General features: G+C 42.6%; 1 protein-coding gene across 2 annotated transcripts in view; it reads left to right on the forward strand.

Moving 5' to 3' along the window:
• Window positions 1-21262, forward strand: part of LOC149351053 (protein O-glucosyltransferase 2-like) — a 31223-nt gene extending 9961 nt beyond the window's left edge. The window contains exons 6-8 of one of the 2 annotated variants that reach the window (XM_089580238.1): window positions 6406-6643; window positions 9416-9464; window positions 10853-11056. In XM_089580238.1, the coding sequence (XP_089436364.1) occupies window positions 6406-6643; window positions 9416-9464; window positions 10853-10923 (358 nt within the window). In that variant the 3' untranslated portion in view covers window positions 10924-11056. Of the gene's footprint in view, window positions 1-6405; window positions 6644-9415; window positions 9465-10852; window positions 11255-15409 lie in introns of those variants that run through there. The other variant, XM_089580237.1, reaches the window with a different exon arrangement.
• The last annotated feature ends 1447 nt before the right edge of the window (window positions 21263-22709 follow it).

The raw sequence follows: 22709 nt of genomic DNA on the forward strand, positions 1-22709 counted from the left end.
ATATAATACTGTGAGTTTTGGCGAAAAGGGGAGTAAGTGAATGTTCATGAACGTTCAGAGTCCTTCTCACTAGAGGATGCTGAATGCACTCCGGAAGCTTCAGTTTATTTTTACCTGTTGAACTATTAAACAAGAATACCAATCTATTAATCTTTCGGCGGATTTCTAGTGTAGGAATGTTATTTGACATCATTAACTGCGAGGGAGAGTCTTCCCTTTTGTATTTTCCGTATATAAACCTAACCGCTTTCCTATTGACTTTTTCAAGGACCATTATGTCCTTTTTCGCGTACGGGGCACACACGACTGAAGCATATTCAAGTAAAGACCGCACACAAGTTTCGTAAGCCAATTTTTTCATGTGTGCTGGGGCAGTTTTTAGCTTTCTTCGTATCACAGCCTTTCTTCACAGCCTTCGTATCACAGCCTTTTTTAGCTTTATTCGCATCACAGCCATCATTCGGTTGATGAAACCGGGACAGCATAGAAGAAAAAATTAGTTTCTAAATTATTTAGAGGCAGTAGGCGAATACCACACGGTGATCCATGTGTTCTAATATCTATGGCGTCATTTGAAAGGAGAAACACGCAATAAAACTGGGTGTCTCCCGATGCCCGCTAAGGGTCTCAGGAAATCAGAGGAATGTCACCTTCGCAGGCTGCAAATTTTGTCTTTCAATAATACAGCTACGCTTCACGCCATTGAGCCCGAGTCCTTTTCGGCACAGTGCAAATTTTGTGGCCAGAAGGCAAACTTGTACCACATGGTATGGGCTTGTCAGAAAAATGACAGCATTGACATCATAAATCAGCCAACGCGGGAGGGCTGGGAGGCGGCGCTGTCCAGCTCGGACCTCGAGGAACAACGAGCCCTCGTCGCCAGAGCACGGACAGCGGCTTTTACCAATGGCGTCCCGGACTAGGGACCCAATCAGCCTTCCCTTCAAATAAGGCATTGTGGCTTTAATAAACGTTTTCATCATCATCATAGTCATTTAAGCACTGATTGAGAATGCCTTCCTTTTATTTTCGTCATTTCTCACAAATAGATGAAATATTAGCGCGAGGATCCAACAACGTTGTGATGGTGGTTTTTGAGGAAAGGAAATGGCGCAGTACCTGTCTCACTTCTTGATGGACACCTCAACCGTGCCGTAAGAGAGGGAGGAAGGTTGGAGTGAAAGAAAAAAGAGAAACATGCAGTAGGGGAGGCCTCCGGAATAATTTCTACAAGCTGGGGATCCTTAATAAAGAGCAACTGCATAGGTTTTAGAAATCGACGATCGAATAAGGGCCGAATGTGTGAAATTTCCAGGTAATGTATGCGAAGTCCTTTTGGCCTAGCGTTTCAAACGCTGACGTAATCGCCAATTAAAATTTGGACGGCCTTCAAGCTTCTCCGCAGCGTACAACGCTAAATGGGGGACACATGATGACGTCATCGAAGGTATCGGTACATTCCCACCGCATAAACGCCTGCTTTGAAGGAAAAAAACCAATGCCACCGAAGACAAAGCCCGCCGAACGTTGTTTGGCCGCGTCCGACGAGGCACGGCAGGGCGTGGCTGACGGCAGCGGTAATTCGAAATCATACCTTCCATGACGTCACACTAAACTTCCCCGCGCTCCTCCATTGTTTTGAAAAGTGCAAAATTTAATCGTCGATTACGTCCCTATTTTAAATGGTAGTGCAAAAAAACTTAGCATGTTTTACCTACAGCCTATATAGGTTTGAATCCTTGAGTATCTCGATATTCTCAAAAAGTGGCGCAGTTGCCCTTTAACGTGCACTGACATCGCGCAGCACACGGTGCCTTTTGCGCTTCGCCTCCGTCGAAACGTGTCCCCGGGGGCCGGGTTCGAACCCGGATACACCGAATAAGTAACCGAGCGCCGTAACCACTGAGCCACCGCAGTGGGTAGTGCAACATATACTTTTGTAGGCGCTCATTGTCTCAGACAGCAGGTTCTAAATAAAACCCCTCACGATGCAGGGCAACAAAGAAAAAAAAATGGCTCAATGACTGGAGCTCGGCTGCTGATTCTAAAAATACAAAAACCAGCGTGCTCTGTCGCACGCCGAAAATCCCCAGCTGATCTCCGTTAATTTGGAGCCCTCCACTACACCGTCTATCCTATAGCCTCAATGTCTACTCGACACGTTAAACCTGCGATATTACTACTAGTATTACCAAAAGGAGGATGTATAAATTGATGCACTTTTGTTTTTTGGAATCCGCATATTCTTGTTCGCAGCGACGGAAATAAGCAACGAAAGGCGGGTTCTTGGCAACGGTGGAGATGCACTAATAAGAAAAAAAAATTACATACCGGATAATCAAAAGGGCAATGCTGAAATATATGCGCTCGCTGGCATGCGTTAGTGATCACGCCCAGAAAGCATAGCTGCCAGAAAGGGGTTGTTTGTAGTTTTGAAAATAAATGCGTGAAACAAATTGGCGGACAAATGGTGCACGCCAGATTAACCACTCTTTATCACTCTATCAAGGGCGCAAAAAATTCTGTTGGCACAAAGGTTCCCTTTGATAGCGCCCCAGGAAAAGTCTCAAACATTCAATGTAGTGCAAGTATATCTCCTTCCTCGCACAATGCTGCACTTGCAAGAATGCTGCAGCTCAACGTCGCAACAAACATGTGGCCAATTTCTTTGGTTTGGTTTGGTTTATTGGATTTTAACGTCCAAAAGCGACTCAGGCTATGAGAGACGCCGTAGTGAAGGGCTGCGGGAATTTCGACCACCTGGGGTCCTTCAACGTGCACTGACATCGCACAGTACACAAGCCTCTAGAATTTCGCCTTCATCGAAATTCGTCCGCCGCGACCGGGATCGAACCCACGTCTTTCGGGTCAGGAGCCGAGTGCCGTAACAACTTAGCCACCGCGGCGGGGCTGTTGACATTTTGTGTCCGTGCAAAAACGAAGGGTCCTCAACCCATCCAAGCGTGCGTATTTTATGATACTATTTTTATCAGAAGAGACGAGGTTGACGACATCATAATAAGTCAATGTCGTAATTTCTTACTGTACTATAGTGAGAAGCCACGATTAGCTGTGTTTTTGAAGATACTGAGCTATATGGGTTCGGGATATATAACGTGAGTCACAAAGGTGATGTCGAATAGCTGATTTAAATAAAATATGTTTGGTAAGTTGTGCAAGTTAGGAAGAGCCTGTGCTCCCACGAGGCTCTCGTTGGGCGGCAGATGGGCGGTGGAGGGATTCTCGCACATTTTCTTACCATTTAGTAAAGGAGGGGTGACTGGCAAGTCAGTTTCGGGGCGACGGAAAGGTGTCCGTCTGTATGTAGGTACCGATACATGGCAGTTTCTTTTCTCAGTAGTGCGCGGGAACGTAGAGGGCGCGTGCGTCGGAAATCCTGGGGCCCCGTAATTACACTGCGTACGAGAAAGTCCCAACTGACTCAAGCTTCAAAAGAGACCTATTACTCGCGCAACGGAGTCTTCCAAATTGCTCAAGCAGGAGGGTCTTGTAGATTGAAAATCCACCGGCTTTTCGCCTTACACCTCATAAGGTGGATTATAGCGTATACATAGCCGATTTTCATCAATTTTGAGTTCATTTCATTTTGCGGCTCTTGCCGTAAATTCGTCTTTGCTGCGAACAATAAGTAAAATGGCTAAAGTGAGAACATCTCGCATTAAACAATTTTTCATGCTTAATTAACGCAGTAAAAACGACAAAAGAAAGACGGGAGACGACACGAGCGCTGACTAACAGCTGGTTATTTTATTCTGGGAAAAGTATATAAAGGCGCAGGACTCAAGGAACAACCCTAAAAACAGAAGAACAAAGGTAAAAACTTAAAAACCATACTGCGCATGCACACCACAGTTGAGTCATGACGTTTTTTTTCAACGAAATTCTAAGACTATCTTCCATAATAGACAGCAATCCGCTATCTCCTGGACCTCACACGGTTGCCAAGAAAGCCTTACTCCTTATCCACCAAATTGATAGATGGTGAGGCAACACACTCATCAGCTTCCTTCCTGGTCATATAGGCCTCGACCAACTCCCTACTTATGCAAACAGGGTTATTAACACGACACTTGTCTTATCTACGGGGTAAGCAATCGTTGCACTCGCTGGAATGCAAAGCCAAGTTGTACGACACCGCTACTTTTTCATCCATCTATGATGTTCGAACAAATGTTCATTGCTTACCCATTTAGAAAGACAAGTCTCCTGCTTATTCACCCAGATCGAATTTGTAGGGACATGGTGGAGGCCTTTATGATCAGGAAGGAAGCAGATGGGCGTGTTGCTTCACCATCCGTCAATTTGTAGAGAAGGAGTCAGGCTTTCTTGGCAACTGTGTGAGGTCCAGAAGATAGGGAATTGCTGTCTACTATGGAATATAGTCTTCGTATTTCATTGAAAAAGATGTCATGACTGGACTATGCTGGGCATGCGCAGTATGTTTTTTTAGTTTTAATCTTTGTTCTTTTTTGCATTGTTTACTGCGTCCTGCGCCTTCATACACTTTTCCTAGAATGTAACAACCAGTTGTTAGTCAGCGTCTGTGTCGTCTCCAGTCTTCCTTTGTCCTGTTCATTGCGCTGCTTAAGCATGAACTCTTACCAGCTAGCCCAGTTTTATGTTCTTGTAAACAAATCTTTGCATTTTTTATTATGTATACCGATGTGCCGGAAAAATGAAAACGCATAGCAGGGTTGACAAACTCATCTGCGTTCAATTTTTTTTGTCCTCAACCCGTTTGGACCCGTTTGAACCGGTTCGAACCGGTTCGGGACGGTCCGAACCGGTTCGGGACGGTCCGAACCGGTTCGAACCGGAACGAAATGGCCCTCTGGAGCCGAACCCGGTACTGAACCCGAACCCGAACCGAACCCGAAAAAATGCCGGTTCGACACTATGCGCGTACGATGGGCGGAGTCGACCAACGCGTGGAGCGCCTTTCACCCAGTCCCGTGGCGGCTTGCCGCTCTGCCATTGGCGGAGTAATACGTAGTAGTCGGTAGTAGCAAATAGTCCGCGCGTATTTTTATTTCTTCGGGCTTATTTTGCGGCTATATTATCTGCGAATGAAACTATTTATTCATGGAAACCTTAAAAACAAAATAAAGCGAAAGCAAAGCCTCCACGGCGCTGGCTGTAAAGGCACTTCACGCGTTGGTCGACTCCGCCCATCGTACAGGGAAGAATTAAAAAAATAAAGGCGGGAGCCGGACGTTAATTCGATTTAATTAGGGAAATCGGCCACAGAGGGCAATAAGTCGCAGTTTCTGAGAATGCTAGGAACGTGTAGATCGAGTTCCCGTGGCAAAAAGACAAGTTCAGAATCCTCTTCAGTGCACCTTTAAGGCTTTCGCCTTAATGAATATTTCGCATAATATTCACCTGCATGGTGGGCAGCCTTGCACTGCATGTCCCCTCTTTAAACTTCTTGCCTTAACATATTGTACTGTGGACCTTTTTGAGCTTTTTGAGGGCTTCACAACAAGCACACTAGCAGCAGGCTTTGAGCTGCCTGCAAAGTGATAATTTTGCCACCAGTGGTGAGCTTGCCAAGTACACTCCGGAAGGAAAAAAGCTGTATTGGTTGAGTGCTGCATATTTGATGTTGCATTGTAAATTAGTTATTCTGGGCATTTGTGTGATGAAATAACTGCATGTACTATATATGTTAATAACTTGGGCTTTTTCGACACTTCTGAAAGCTCATTGAGCTGGCTTTCCCATATTGCACATGGGTAAAATGATGTTGCTCGAATTTTTAATGGAGCAAATATATAGATGCAATTTGTGTAGGTTGTGATATAAAAGAAGTTACTGCGATTTAATATGATTGTAGAAGTTAATGTGGTAAATATGCAGCGTGGGAAAACCAACTTAGCAAGCCTTCAGAAGTGTAATTTTTGATGCCCAATATTTTGAACCATATGCCGATTCAGAAATTTTAAAAAATTGGGCTCACCTTTGATATTGGCAGCCTTCAATTTCACAATACAGTCTTGCACCCTAAAGTCAAAAATTTAAAACTTAATTAGTTAATTTCAATTAATAGTCATTATTTAATTTAACTTTATCGCATACATAATGCCTGCCTTGCTGGACAATCCACCTGCATAGACTGCACTGAGATATCTGTCATGGTTTTTGAAATGCTAGTCTTTAAAGAACACAATAAATCACCCAGTATACTTTTTATATTTAAATAACCTCATCTGCAGGAAATAATTTTTTCTTTTCTGTTTCATGCACTGTGGAATAAGCTTCTGTGAAACTGTTGCTTTTTCTGAATATCGTATATCTTTCTTGGTATACAGAGCATGAAGCTGTGTATGCCATAGCCACTTTAGTCACTGTGCTCGTTGGTTCGCTGCTTGTTATTTCTTGCAGGGTAACTTTGGATCTTTTGTCTGTACAAGGCAACAGTGGGCCAGTCTGGAAAGAGAAGCAGTCCTGTGGGTTCTGGCGGGGTCGTGACAGCCGCCAGGAGCGCCTTGATCTCGTGGCCCTTTCACGGCGCCACCCGGAATTGTTGAACGCTTCCCTCACAAACTTTTTTTTTTTTCGAGACAAGATGGACATATATGGACCACAGGCCAGCCATATCTCCTTCTTTGATTTCTTTGAGGTTTGTGCAAGATGTGCTTCATTGCTTGGAATGCATTTCTTGTAAAAATAACATTTGGAAACTGTTTTCTTGAGACTTGCGATTCCCGTATCACATTAAAAGCCTGTTTTAAATGAAAGATTCATGAGCACAGGGTCATTTTTATAAAGATGAACAGTGTCCACTTGTGAAGGTATATAAGTGAGTTGTGGTTACATATAATGACCAATGAATTGTGGATTCTGAAAAGCTTGTCAAATATGTAACCATATTTTTTCACCTTAACCTTGTGTAGAGCTTAAGTTACCATTTCTGTAGCTATTATGCCTTTTATTAACATTTATTTTTATTAACTACACACCCCAAGTTATAAGCTCTTCAGTTATAGAGCAATGGTCTCTGCCATTGCTCTATAATTGAAGAGCTTATAACTTGCGGTGTGTGAATATTGAAATTTTAAAATATGAATCAAATACGAATACGCAAAAAATTACCTTTGAATATCGAATCTATTATCTGTTCGGTATGAAAAAAAAAATCTGAAAAACAAATAGGCAAATGTTGTTGTCGTTATTTTTTTTTTAAATAGTGTGCGGTCTTCACAGCCGCAATAAACAAACCTAAATTGGCTCAGCATCATGCAAAAAAAAAATTACATGCATAGAAATGTATACTGTTTGATTAGGCAGCGTAACTCATACTGTGTCTGTGAGTGGCAAGTAATCACAGTAAAGAAATTAGCAGGAGAATAATGATAGGTCAGAGTGGAGTGCATTTGGCAAGCATTTCTGAGTTATTTATTTATTTGGAACATAGTGCAGTCTAAGAAGACTGAGCAGGTTGTGAGTTGCAGCTTACCGGTATCCCTCAAAAGAAAAGTAATGTGACCACAGTATTATGCCAACACCCACCAATCGGGCTGAAGCTTAGAGGCTAATGAAAAATTCTAAGTGGAGACAAGCACAGCACAGCAAGTGATGAAAAGGAAAGTAATCGGCAAAATCTTAAAACACAAAGAGAAGTATGGGATAGATGACCTAGTGGACATTGTTGAAAAGGATGTAGAGGTGAGGCTGTTTGCCGATGATTGTATAATTTTTAAAGAGGTAGTAAGTGATTCTGACCACTTGTCACTTCAAAAAACTGTACTAGCAATTGCAGACTGGTGTGAGCGCTGGGGCATGGATATTAACCCAAACGAAACCGTATTATTAAGAATCACAAGAAAAAAAGCGCCCAGATTTCACAGTTGTATACTTCACAACCATCCAATTTTAGAAGTAGAAAGCTATAAGTACCTCGGAGTAACCCTCACGAACAAACTTACTTGGTCCACTCATATAGCTGACATCTGCTCATCAGCAGTAAAGAAGTTATGGTTTATTAAAAGAAAACTCGGAAACTCTCCTGTCAGTACCAGAATCACTGCATACAAGGCTTGTGTTAGGTCCCGACTTGAATATGCGGCAGCACTGTGAGACCCACATAACAAGAAAGACATTGCTCAACTGGAGCGTGTTCAGCGAAAAGCAGTTCGTTTTATTTATGGGAAATATAGAAGGATTGACTCTCCAACTGCATTAATTCGAAAGAGTAATTTACAGTTCTTGGCAATAAGAAGAAAAGTTACCCGTCTAGTACTGCTTCATAATTACATGTCTGGAAATCTGAAGGCAAATCTTCCTGATTGTGTGAAGCTGGCGAGCACTAGGAGAACACATCATGTACATGAGCAGTCATTAGCACCAATTTTCGCACGAACTAGAGGTTTAAGAACAGTTTTTTTCCGAATACTGTCGCGGAGTGGAATGGTCTTCTTTCGGGTCTATGTAAATCTAGGAATTTTGAGAAGGAGCTAGAGAACTTATTGTATGGCTCCTAGTATCTTGTTTGATGACTCTGGATTTGTGTCCTGTTTACTGACTCGCGGTGTTGCAGCTGATGCTCTTATAGAAATTTTTTTTTAGTTGTATGCCCCTCCTGCTTGGGCCAACTCTGGCTTGCAGTATACTGAAATAAATAAATAAATAAATAAAATGATTGTTCATGGTACTATACTTAATAGAGGAAATGGACTGGCAGGGCTTTTAATGTGTGCAACAGTAACAGTTGGTCTTTTGAAATGGCAGCCGCCGCGGTGGCTCAGTGCTTATGGCGCTCGGCTGCTGACCCGAAAGACGCGGGTTCAATTCCGGCCGCGGTGGCCGAATTTCTATGGAGGCGAAATTCTATAGGCCCGTGTACTGTGCAATGTCAGTGCACGTTAAAGAACCCCAGGTGGTCGAAATTTCCAGAGTCCTTCACTACAGCGTCCTTCATAGCCTGAGTCGCTTTGGGAAGTTAAACCCCATAAAACCAACCAAACCAATCTTTTGAAATGACAGAGTGGATACTGAGGGGAGCAGAGGCTCACTTGGAGTGGTAAGACTAGGAAAGTATTGCAGGATAAGGACTGCAAGACAAATGACTCAATTCACAAGGAAAGGCCTTTGTCCTGCAGTGGGCTTATCACCTCTGAGGATGATGGTAATGAATGTTAGTTCAGCTGCCATTATCTGGCTGCTTGTCGTCATCAAGAGGGGAACGTGTTTCCAAAGTGTCAAGTTTTACTGTGTGTTCTGTATTCTTGCACCAATAGCTTGAAACTTTTGGTCTTGGTGACTGAAAAGTACCGGTGTCATTAGTGAGCCAGACAGCCTTTATTAGATTTCCTCTCAGTTATCTTGTTTTTGTAGAGGCAGCATCGTAGCATCATACCAGCTGTTCTCAAACTTAGTCTTTTTCGTGTTGCAGTGCCTGGTTGACACAGTAAAACAAATATGGTGCTTGACTGTGCAGGAGGGCAAGTAATGTTCCATCATGCTTTAAAGTGGCTCTGAAACTCATCCTGAATATCCCATCCAATTAAGTCAATGCTAATGAGCATCTAACCCAGTAAAGCTACTCTCTGCATAGCAATGGGCTATCTTGTTTCATAGACTGCTTGCCTTTTTCCTTGTTTATTTCAAATCTCTATTGTCTTTTGTGCACTCCATGTCAATTGCTGATTCTTGCTCATGATGGTAAGCAGTGGCTGCTATTAACTGAACTCCTTCACTGTCATGAATGGCAGGTACCAGTGGAAGCAGAGCCACGGAAAAAGCAGGCTTTGCAGATACTGCAAATTGCATGCCTAAGAGGGCATCAACGAGATTATAGCCGCGAAAAAAAAAGTCTTATCTCGTGAGGTGGAGAATCACGAACACCTCACAGTGGTTGTGCAGATGCATTATTTTTGTTGTGATAGAAGTAGCAAGAGAAAAGGGAAAGCCTCAGAGTTCCTGAAAGGAAACTTTTTATTGTGACACTTCCTCTGACAGGAATCAGAATTTTAGTGGATTACTCAAGCAATACATCTAATACTAAAGAGATTTTTAAGTATAGTAAAAGGTGTTGCTGCCTCCTTAAAGCATATCTTCTAAACTAGATGCGTTGCTAATCCACACAGGAATGGGGCATTACTGAATTCAGAGAATAGTAGCAGCCTTTGCTATTGTAATTGATAACTTGTCACTAAGAGGTAAATTATGTAAGGTATGTTGCGAGCTAGTTGGTTCTGCATGTTAACTTGTAAAACAAGGCACTACATTGACACACACATGTGCACACATGTACACACACACACAACACTTTGATAGTTTAGTGTAAATTAGCTTTTCTTTTATTATTTGCACAGAAAATTCAAGTATCATTACATCGCTGTGTTTCGTAGTTCATTAATGTTACCAGGAGCCAAATACAGAATGATCAGATCACAAACCTGTTATAACCAGATCCATCAGCCCTGCTCCTGTTGGTCGATATGTCCGCTGGTCTGTGCCGACCAATGGGAGTGGGGCTTTGTGGTCATTTTGCGACTCTTTTCAGACTGTAATTGTTCTGTAATTTGGCCCTAGTCCTACAAGTGCAGAGTAACATATTTGCTGCAGTGTCCAGGTGCGAAACTTTCATCCTTGTGTGTCATCTTCAGCTGCCATCAACTTGGAAGGGGCACTCGTTTTACTTATGTTTGCAAACCTTAGGAATGCCCTTTGCAGATTTCATTTCTGTAGACTACTTTTTGAATATGCTGTCTTTAAGATCGGGGGTAAGCATGGTAGACCAGGAGCTTTGTGATCATCAGTTGTCTGGCTAACCGACTTCCTAGCACAACTGTACAGCTGGTTTCATTACACTTTCTGTGTATTGCAGTACAAGTACCAAATCAACGTGGACGGCACTGTGGCTGCTTATCGGCTGCCTTACCTCCTGGCTGGGTCTAGCTTGGTGCTGAAACAAGACTCCGAGTACTATGAGCACTTCTACTCGCGTCTCATTCCCATGGTGCATTATGTACCATTTCAGCGCAACCTCTCGGACCTAATTGAGAAGCTTGTTTGGGCTCGTGAACACGATGATACTGCGCAGCGCATTGTGAAAGAAGCCCAGCAGTTCGCACTGGATCATCTTTTACCTCATCATGTATTCTGTTATTATGCGCAGCTTTTGCAGGAATACTCATTCAAACTAAAAAGGCATGCCAAAGTTGCTAAAGGCATGGAAGAAGTGCTTCAACCTCATGACAGCCACCCATGTGACTGTAGGCAGCAGCAGGTAAAGATTAAATTTTATTACATTGTTTTCACCAAAAAAGGAGTCTCATATTATAATGCAAAAAAGCAATTTTCAGTGTGCAGAGTAACCTTTGTTGCAGTAATAGGTGCATCAGGGAGAGACTGTTTGGTTTACATTATTAGCGTCTGCATTGTAGTTTTTGCGTTGGTACTACAGTAGAATCTCAGTGATAGGCTACAGGAGAACCTCAGTGGTATGCACATGGTTGATACGAATTTCGTGATTATACGAATTCATAAAATTCCCCGTCCGGAGTGCATTGTGCACAATGTGCGGAATTCTGGATGTTACAAACTTTCTCCCGCGCAACCTCGGATGATACGAACGCGCAAGCCGCGACCACACTTTTGAGCACTAAGTGCTGTCTATAGATCGCCAACATCGCGGTCGCTAATCGTGTGGTACGCACCACGAGGAATGAGCGGCGGTGCGTGAGCTGTACAGTGCTGACGTCGTAATTTTCTATGCATTTTCTGTGCTTCTGCATACGAATTTTGTTCATTTGAATAGTCCAAAATTTCAGATACAAATTTTTCCGCGACCTTGGGAGATTCATATCCCTGGGATTCTGCTGTATTAGTAGTATGTTTGTCATAGGGGAAAGCTCAATGACTCCTACATTTTGACATCACTTGATCACCCTTTGAACATTGAGAATGGCTGCGTGTCGCACTCTGGCCAGTAAGAATGTGCCATTCAGTTGTGATCTCGGTCTTTACTCTGTGGACCTGGACTCGTGTTTGTGTGGAATATTACAGCTATAGTTCTCACTCACCTCTTTGCCCCTAGAAAAGGGAGGGGTTAATCGAGTCCTGAAAGGTTGTACCAGCATCTTTTGCTCATGAATAAAGCAGTCCTTTCAGTATGGGGAAAGGTGCTTTAAAATGCTATGTAATATTTGAAAGGTGCGTTTCAAGGACTGTTGACCTGAGCATTGAATGAACAGGACGCTTTAAATTGAGTTTTATCGGATGTGAACAACAAACATTTGTCTAGGGCAATGAGACATGTCCACTACTATTGATTTTATTTTTTGGCGGCAGTGAATCTGATGTTGTGATTAGGCTTCGGATATACCGTATTTACTTGTGTTACGATCCCACTCGCATAATGAACCCACCCCCACTTTTGTTGTTGAGAATGTACTTCTTTTTTTGTCTTCAAGTACATTCCTCAGTTTCGCGCTGTCCGCAGCACAGAGCTTGGCAGCACGTCAAGATGCTGCGCACTGACAACATTACAGCGTGTGTATCTTTTGATAAGAGCTCCTGCAGGGGTGATGCACTTTGCGAACTTGGCAGAGTGCCAAGGCACTGTGCACCCTTGACATGAGAGCTGGCAGTGGCGGTGGCTTGCTTGGTGTGCTGTTGCACTAGTGTATGCTTTGAAAGCTGACGAGCGCACTAGCATTGGGGAGGATCGCATCAGTTTTAACCAAAATGCTATAAAAAACTCTGTACACTGAAATTCTATGGAGGAAGCAGGCCCTTCAGACCATAAGCGATCTGGCGAGCTCAGGATCAGAAGCAAGAATGCCTACTAACCTTTTTCGCACCACAGTTAACGCTTAAACATTCGCATTACTGACTTGTAACCGTCTTGCAAGTTATTAGAGCGAAAAGCTCTACTCTCCACATGCAAAGCTCAAGTTCAAAACCGCTTGACAATGACCTTCAGCCAGGAGGAGGTGTGGCTGTGACGTCGGATCACGTGCCTTGCTCGCTGCCGCACCGCAGCTGCGCTCGCTCCTCACTGCTGCCTCCCTCGCCTTGAGTAACACCTGCACCACCGCTCGCCGAATCACGTGCTCAGATTGGAGATAGACAAAATAAAAATAGGCTGTCTGGCGAAGCCTCGCTAGATGACATCATGGCTGAACAGCATGTCAGGCTCTCGTGGCAAATGATTTGCAATCGAAGGCAAGCAGAGTCGGATCATCCAGCTGATATAGCTCAGAGACAAACTGCGTTACACCGAAAACGTGTGTAAGGTTCAGCCAGGTTGAACCACAGTGAATTTTTTTAACCTCTCATAAAAAAAGTGCCTGACCTTAAGGGCCAGGTTCAGCACGTTCGCTTTATCTCACCGCGATTGGCCGGCACCGGCGGCTGTCACAAAATTGTCTAATCGCGCCGTTACACAGCAAATGCCTTTCGAGGTGAACAACGCTAAACACCGGCGACACGAATTTTGCTGGCCATATGCTGTTGTTGATGATGGATAGATGGACTGATGGGCGGGTGGGCCAGTTCTCAGGTGGATGTATATGAAATTTTGACTCTCTCTGCAAAATCTGTCTGTGTAATGAACCCTGCCTCCAAATTGGTATCAACTTTTCTGGAAATAAAAGTGGGTCGATTACGCAAGTAAATACTGTATTATTCCAGAGGTGTTTTTATGTTCACTTTGAGTTACTGTGTACCGTATTTACTCGCATAATAGGCGCACTTTTTTTCCAGAAAATCCGGCTCAAAGTTCGGGGTGCGCCTATTACGCGGGGTAAAATTTCCGGAAATTTTTCGACTCGCAAAATTGAACACACCGCGTAAACGCACTCGTGTACGGGCCGCACCCCGTTTTCGCGAAGAAAATGTTAAAAAAAAAAAAGTCCGTGTAAGGGCCGCACCGAAACTTTCGGAATGCACGCGCCGAGGCCTCCGCGATCGGCTCCGGCTGCGCGCAACGGGCGCTTGATCGCGGAGGCCACACACGCGCACAGGAGCTTCCAGACGCCGCCCAAGGCCAAGCTCATCATCATCATCATCGTTTTCCTCCGCCGCGAGCTTTCTCCAGCTCGTTTTTTTTTTGTTGTTGTTGTTGCTGTCAAGTGCCGGGATTTGCGGTAGCGCGATAGTTATCGTGGTTTATGGCTTTGCCGCGGAGCGTTGATGTTTTAGCTCGACGGGCAAGCACCTTAACAGCTACACGGCTGGGAGTTTGCTCTCGAACGCGGCAAGCGTGCGGCAGGTCGGAAAATACGACGTGGCCGAGAAGTGTGGCAGTTGCGACTGCGGCGTCCTTAAATTTTCGTACGCGACTCCATGGTTTTCGCGGGCCTAAGTCGGGAACGTTTCCGGCTGGAGATGAAGCTTTCCAAACAGACATTTAAAGTGAGCATCCCTGAAAACTGCGGCTGTTCTACGCGATGTCGTTGTACGTGCTGTGGGTCCGCAGCAGCTGCGACGGCAGCAGCACTAGTAGGGACTAGTAGTCAGTTCAGCAAAAACTTTGTTAAAATAAAGATTGGGAAGCGGGGGGTGGCGAGGCGTCGGCTTGCAATCGTGTAAATACAGTATTGATCACAGTGCCAAGTTCGGGGTGCGCCTATTATGCGCGGAAATAAAAAAATCTGATTTTTCGCGCCCTAACTAGGGGTGCGCCTATTATGCGAGTGCGCCTATTACGCGAGTAAATACGGTAATTGTATTTTATTTTGCTTTGATCGTCAGGCCAAGAAGGAGAAAGAGAGTGAAAGTTGTTGTATCTGGGTATCTTGGTGTGGGCTAGTCTGTTAATTGTCTTGAAACTTCTAGCAGGGTTAAAAAAACAAGGACGACGAAGAAGCATAGAGATGAGAGGACAGTACTTGTCCTGTTGTCTTTGTTTCTTTGTCAGTGTTATTTTTTTTTTTTTTCAGCAAAGTTGCTGGTGTCAATCCTTTATTAAAGTCTCGTTTGTCCTCGTACTGATACTTGAGTGCAAGCAAGGTTTTCGGAAGCCTTTTTAATACCACTTTCCTCACTCTGAGGATAGCTGAACAAAGCATAATCTGGAGGGAGATTCGCAGATCTTCTCCTTCATAAGTGTACTTCATATCTGGGCAATGCCTTTCTTACTGGCTATCATGACTGACAAGTGCTCAAGGGCTTGCCAGTTACAGCTGTTTGCTTCACAGAAGTTGTGTATATTGCTCTTAATTCTTTATCTTGTACTACATTGAATGCACGCACGTGCATTCAATGTAGTGCAACACCTTTTATGAAAAGCTGTGACAGCTGACTAAATTTCTTTTAGAGGATATTTTTGTAAATCTGAGAGTTTTGTTTGGAGTTGTGATGTGCCATGAAAACAACAGTGTGCATCTGGTGGCTCTGCTGTCTCACTTTTCTTTTTTTTTTTACCTTTGCCTTTCAGAGGAACCATGATGAGTTATAACATGGTATACTTCATTCTTCAAGGAGTGGGATTTTCGTGAGAAGTGGAGTCTGCATCACTGTGTTGTGGTACAGGCATACTTGTACAAATTGTCTGTCTTCTACCACTGTTGACATTTTTGGGGGGAATATTTTTTTTCTGGAAAGTTCTGGCAAACAATGCCTTGCAAATTGGGTTTTGATTTGCAGTGACATGCTTTTACCAAGCTGTTATAGAATTTTAATTTTGTTGTTGCCCAATTTATGACTTAAAGTAACAGTTATGCCTGTTTTGAGGTTCCTAGCCTGGAACACTTTGTAGTATTATACAAAGCTTTTCTTTAATTCTTAAATTTTTGGTTGAATTGGTTTCCACCTAAAGTGCCAAGTTTTCTTCTAGGAAGCTTAATTTGTTAAGAATGCTCTTGTGTGCAGTGTACTGTTACAAATTTTACTCAGAGTCCTTGTCGCCTGAGAAAGTAGATTTTTTAGCCTTACACTTGTGCACCTTGTGAGTACACTTTCTCTGTCCATGCATGAATTAGCCTGTATTATGTTTTTTCATCTTGACATAATTATTGAGTAGTGCTTCGTGTTTTGATTGTTAGACTGTTAGGAGGTCTGGCTATAGCTTTTTTAGTTTAGTCATGTGGCTGGTAGCTGAGGTTGCACTGAAAATTATGACGGTCAATTTGCAAAGTGTCTGTTTTGTCCGAAACAGGCTATGCTAATGAAAACAAAGGTTCACAAACCACTGATATTCCAGATAACAGCTTCAGGCTTTCTGCTTCCATCATGACAACAACCAATGATTGATGCTTAAGGTTGCCACATTAAGCAGACTGTTTGTATTCTGCTTGTGTGACATGCTGAATAAGCGAGCGAAACAACTTTACTGTGTTATCTGCACATTACTTTTCTGAAGTTACCATTTTGGTTCTTTCTACTTAAATCATGTTAAAATGAACATGTGCCTTTGGCAAGTATGCTAAGCTTGTGGTGTGCATGGGACAGGTTAGCTGTGGCATTGAAGACAATTTTTTGCCAAGCTTTGTGAAGAGCTTTCTTCTACTGGTTCACTTTGTGAGATATGGTCAAAGTGTATTATTAGTCATTCATTTGACTATGCTTCATAGTACAAAATGGATACATTCTTGATGTTTTTTGAGTTCTTTGTTACATAAAGTATTTTGGCTGGCTGTATGGAAGATGCAGCTTGGGTGTAGCCAATGGGAGCTTACAAGGCTTCAGTCCTCCTCCTTCCTTGAAATGTAGTTGACTTCCTGTTCAGGTGTCCCAACTTAACGTAACCAAGCTTTTAAAAAAAAGACAGTGTCCTAGCCCAGTGAAACCAACTGAGGGTTGCTCAGAGTCACGTGGCCGACTCTTCAGTATTTTTGTTCTTCAAAGTTAATTAGTGAAGACCTGTTAGCTAACTTTTTAATTGTTGGTTTCAGGAACAAAGCGTTAATACAGAAGTTGTAGATCGTCTCGAAAAACAGCTAGCAGCGCTGTTTACTTCAATGTACGATTCATGTAACTTTAATTATTGGCCCTCAAAGAAAGCTATCACGTTACGAGCTGCTGGCTCACGACTTTGCCCCAGTGCCCACGCAGAGCCTCACTGGGGAGAGCATTCCAGCAAGAAGCAGATTTTGTTCTCCGCGACCCGTTTCGGTACATTGAAGTGGCACCATTGTCACACGGAAGCTTTTTTTATGCTGTGAGCTAGGGTCTGAGTGTTTCAAAATAAAAATTGTCTCTTCAAGAGGTGCGAAAAGCACTGTGCATTGTAACACATCAAACTGTAGCTTATTGGTTATACTTCTGAATGACAAAAACACCAGAGTTGTGTGTGCAAAACTTCTCAATAATTTATTGGTTAAATGTGTTGGTAACACAAGGAGAGCCAGAAATGATTACAAAAAATTAAAATCAACAAAACATTATTTTACACTTGTTAATTACACTTGTTTTGACTTCAGTTCTTGTTTTTTTTATATAGCAGAGCTTGCAGTTCCAATTTTTTCTTTTCTCGTCGGCTCCTTGTATTAGAAAATGAAAAAACTAAACTGAAACCAAAGAGGTGGTGTTATAGAAGCAAGCTAAGTGCAGCTTGTCCAGTAGCGCTAACTTGAATTTTTGGCGGTAGGTTCAAAACATTGGTCATATATGATAGTGGGCCTGTGGCGCAGTAACAAAAGAGTTAATATAGTTTGGAGAATGAAAAAAAAATAGTGCAAACCAGACCAGGCAACTTTCAACGGATCTCAGTTGGTTTTTTGAAACCATGGCGCAAAAAAGACACAGATGTGGACAGGACAGGCGCTATGTTTTCAAAGAACTGTTACCAACTAGCCCAAACCAAGCTTCTGTTGCTCAGTTGGTTTCACTGGGCTCTGTGCTCTTTAAAAGCTTGGTTATGTTTAGCTGGAACACCTGGTTGCACATTTTTCTTTTCTCATCTCTCTCGCCCTGATACAGGCAATCCTTAGCCTACCTCTAACCCCTAAGCATTTTTTTTTTCTGAATTATTGTTTAAAAGCTTTAACGCCTATGTCTTACATCACTGAATGGTGCAAAAGGTTTATTGGTAAAAGCGCCCGACATTGTCAACTTCTTTCTTCTTGTTTTACATGTGCTTTCACATCTTGCAGCTAAACATGCATGGCGCACTACATCTTACTTATGGAAGGTTTTGTGTAGAACAGCACCAAACACTAGGGCAAAGGCAAAGGCAAGAGAAACACAGCGGTGCTGACTTCCAGCTGTAGCGCCCTTGTATTTGTCTCACATTCACGTTTGTCCCAGTGTCTGGCGCTGTTTGACGCGACAAAATCTCTGTTATGGAAGGTAGTAAGCTTTTTCTTTATTTTGCTCCATATTTTTCACTTTTTCGTGGCTGCAGCTGATGGTACAACAGTGTCAGGTGACTTTCAGCTTTGGCTTGTGATATACGGGACTCAGCAGGACAGAAAATATGACATAGTTTAATATTTGGTGCATACTGCAGTCAGTTCAGCTATTGCCTTTTCCAGCTGTGTGCCACTCATTTAATCCTTTGCTATGTTATTTACATAATTTTGTACTCTTGCTCTTAGTATGAGCTGCAACGCAGAAAACACGGTAGCTCAGTTCTCTTATCAGTTTGAGGCTAATGCTGCTGGAAAGTTAAGCATTTAGCTGTCGATGCAAAGGACAAAGATAAAGTACACTCAATGTCTGTGCAACTTTGATGCTATGTGTGAAGGCGCATTCATTTACTATACAGTAGACTTCTCTTCAGACGAACACTAAGAAGGTGTGTATGTTGAAAGTGTGTCTGCTAGTCGACTTGGGGTTTAAAAATTTTGGGGCCGCATTTTGAGCTGACGTGGCACCGCAACATATGTTATCGCAGTGCAGAGATGGCCAGATGTCGTCGCTGCGCGCATTGCCTGGGATGTACGAAAAGGTGTGTGGTGTGCGTGCTCGTGGAGTTGGTAACAGCTATGCTGCAGAAGGAGTGAGACAAAAGAGATGCACAGCTACTCTGCAGGGCACCTTCAGAGCATGCACTCGTAACAAGATGGAAAGCAAAAATCTGAAAAAAAAAAAACATGCAAGCTGCTGTGGGATATAGTGAGAAAAAACTCTGAAAAAAGAAAACTAGGCCACTGCCATTTTCAGTTAAGATAATGTGACTGTTTCATGCTCTGCCTTCAGCTCACTTCGTGTATGGTAGAATAAATGCTCTATTTGCAATTATGCTCTCTCTGAAAGCATGTTTTAGTCATTTCATTCATGTAACATATATATGAACACATCTATATATATATATATATATATATATATATATATATATATATATATATTACACATATACACACCTGGTGCTTTAGCGAAGGTGAACCAAAATTTTAAAAAATAGGCTTTTTGAGGTATGAAGGTGGCTTCTGCAGCACAATAATACCTACGTTGTAGGACATAAAAAAAAAACAGGTGACTAATGTTATCTAGTTAGCTGCTTAACTAATTTCTGATAATTACCTTTTTAAGTATCACAGTTAGACGTCTGGTTGCAATTAGGGATTTGTAGAGCCATAGCAGTTTTTAGAATTTCAAAATGGGATTACCCTTTGTGATGTACCTCAACGAAATATGGGTTTTCCGGCTAGTTACGTTCACTGGAGGGGTTGCTTTGCCTGCATGCTTCTTGAAAGCGATCATATTTTGGTGTGATATAGCCAAACTTGCTAGACCACAGCACTGAGGGTAATTGCGTTTTCAAAATTCTAAAAACTGATACGGGTATTACTAACGACCGGCTACAAATTTTTTATCGCAACCAAGTGTCTAACTGTAATAGTTCAAAAGTCAGTTATCAGAAAGTAGTTAACCAATCTGTTTTCTGATGTGTCCTGATGTGATGGCACACTTCTGTTAAGATGAACAAATTTTCTGGGCCCTTCAAGTTCATCCTAAGGAAAGTCTACTGTAAAGCGCAAGTCTCCATTGGTTTACTCCGAAACACGCTGTAGGTCATATTGAGCGCAGTAATACCTGGTAAACTCTTAGCGTTTTCTGAATGTGTGCCACAGCTAGCAGCAACTTGTTTCAGATGAATGTAGCACACTTGATATTGCATCTGAGGGGCTTTTTTTTGTTGAATGAATGCAGTAAATATTTTTCAGAGCAGCTTTGCAGCACATCCTTGAACTTAGTCATGTAGACAGATTTTATCATTTTATTCATAGTTTTGAGTTGTCAGGTGCACCTTTGAAAAAGAAAGATTGTGATCCCTGAGATGCTTATTTGACAAACCCTAATGTTTTGATGTTAGAATTTCTGACCATTGTGATGCTTTGTGCATGCCTGATGGAAATCAAGAGTTGGCATTTCATGCTCTAAAACCAGCTGCCTGCCTAGGCTATTCATGCGGGAAAAATGTTTTTCCAAATGGGTATGACAAGCGGCATTTGGGTTTAAGTTAGATCTTGTCTGATAATTTTTTCTATAAATGGGCTTTGTTTCTGTGTGTTGCTCAAAATGCCTTGCAGTGCCACTGACTGGCATTTTGAATCACAATTAAGGTGCTTTATTGCTACTTGTGGCATTGTTTTTCTTCAGTATTGTCCTTGGCAAGTGGTGCTTCATATAGGAAATGCTTTAATATTTTCATCTCTTGGTGTTTGCCAAAGACAATTTTTTCTAAGAGAGAGAGTGCAGAGAGGGGGAAAGGCAGGGATGTTAACCAGAAAGGTTTTCAGTTGGCTACCCTGCACTGGGGAAGGGAATGAGGGGATTAAAAAGGGAAGAGAGCAGGAACGAGAGACAAAGTTACAGTCCATCAATCAAGGAAGTCTCTTGGAAAAAAACAAAACAGCACCTTGTGAGCCTTGATGGTAGTCGACTGTTGTGGCCACGGACCGAGGATATTGGCCTCTGTGAAAAGGCGAAGTCAAGGCGTTCCAGAGCGCAACACAGCTTACGTCTTGCGTTAGCGAAGACATAAGGGTGCCACCTGTTATTGTAAAACTATCTAGAGTGGTCTTTGTTTACTCAAGCCTTCCTGAAGTATTAAACTTCTTAAATTTGTGCTGGTGGCTGTCAGTATTAGGTTTTCTACTTTTATACTGCATTTTAGAGGGACTGTGATACTGCATACTCATGTGTCATTGATTGGAGTGGCATAATGCATATGTTATGCTTGCAGAGGAAGCTTTGGATTCTGTGATGGTGGTGTGTTCTCGCATGTGGGCATTTGCTTCTTCAATGTCTATTGCATTGTATCCATTCACAGTGTCTTTTTCTGCTACCTGTGAAGGTGCTTTTCTGCTTTTATATTGTTTATTGAATAAATCTTGAGATGTTGCTTCTGGATAAACAATTGTTTATGAAGGTTATCACTATGAAGGTCAGGAACGCCGGGGCAGTCTGACAGCCTCAGCAGCATTATGTGCGTTGTCATAAAGTGGCTGTACACCTTCTTCTACATCTGTTGCACCGAAAAACAGCTGGACCCATTGCTCTGTTATGGGATGCAGCTGCACTTTGAGAAATTCTCTAGGGAGAAAAATTTACAAGTTACTAACACGATGGTAGAAAACATACGCAAACCTTTAACTCAACTCGTTCATCGTCAGTAGAATTTTTGCATTCTGTTTTGTCCATATCATTTTAAGTTATACTTCGAAAATTAAAAAAAAAGGAACTCTACAGCCTTTTTTCAGTTGTGGCAATACAGTGCTGGGTATGAGTACATGCTGTCGCAGTTTTCAGCCGTGTGCAGTCTGCTCACATGGTCAATCGATCGATCCCTGCCCACAAGGATCCCTGAGGGCAGCATAAACCTTTCTCGAAATTTCAAAAGCTAAGTTCCATGCATAGCAAAAACTCCTTTACTATGCCAACACAGATCATCCTGGGAACACAGTTGGGTGAAGCTTTCAGCCCCTATAGCGAGCATCATGGGATAAAGCAGCGCTTGCAGGTGAGGACAGTGAAGGAAAAATGACACACACAACTGCGATGAACTAACGAATTCATTCCTGAAGAAGTCTATCTTCGCCTTTTATGTGTCAGAGAGACAGACTCTCATCCACACCTACTACCAGCAGGAGGCCTACAAAAAACAGCTGCTTGTGAAATGATAGCCTGAAATGTTTACCGCCCTAACAAAATGGAAGTAAAAACGAGACAACAAAATTGCGAGAAAGTATGGCCATGGCTGAGTCAATGAAAGCCAACAAGGAACACAACTGTGACAAAAAGAAGGCTAAGCGCAGGTGAAAAAGCGATTAAGAATGTATATGTGGAAACGATAGAAGGTGTAAGACTGCTACAAAAAAAAAAAAAAAAACACTAAAAAAGATGTCCAAAGCCAAGTCAGTAGTGCCAGCAGCTAACATGGCTATGAGAATAACAAGGCTAAAAGCATAATTCATGAAGGACTAAAAACGGGCAAAAAAAATGATGTCATCTGAGGCAACAATTAACAAGGCCAAAAGGGCGATGAGGCGAGAGATAAAAGTTGCTTTGGAATGCATTTAAAAGGAATGCAGAGAAATCCAGGCCAAGGTCAGGAGACTAAAAACGTATATTGATCCAGAGCGATATGAAATTTCTTATTCCAAAAGGGCTGTTGATTGCATGCTAATGCTGCAATCTTTTAGGTTGTCAATAATGGATGCCTTGATCATTTCACGAGTCAGCTGCTTCTTGCCTTTAGTGATTATTCTTGTACCCGCGAAGTTCGGAGGTCAGTGTCTGCAGGGTGAGCAGCCACGGCAGTGGACAGCTAAGCAGCTAGATTTTTGGTT

The sequence above is a fragment of the Amblyomma mixtum genome, chromosome 3 (genome assembly GCF_055824585.1).
Source record: "Amblyomma mixtum isolate Tamu chromosome 3, ASM5582458v1, whole genome shotgun sequence".
Lineage (NCBI taxonomy): Eukaryota > Metazoa > Arthropoda > Arachnida > Ixodida > Ixodidae > Amblyomma > Amblyomma mixtum.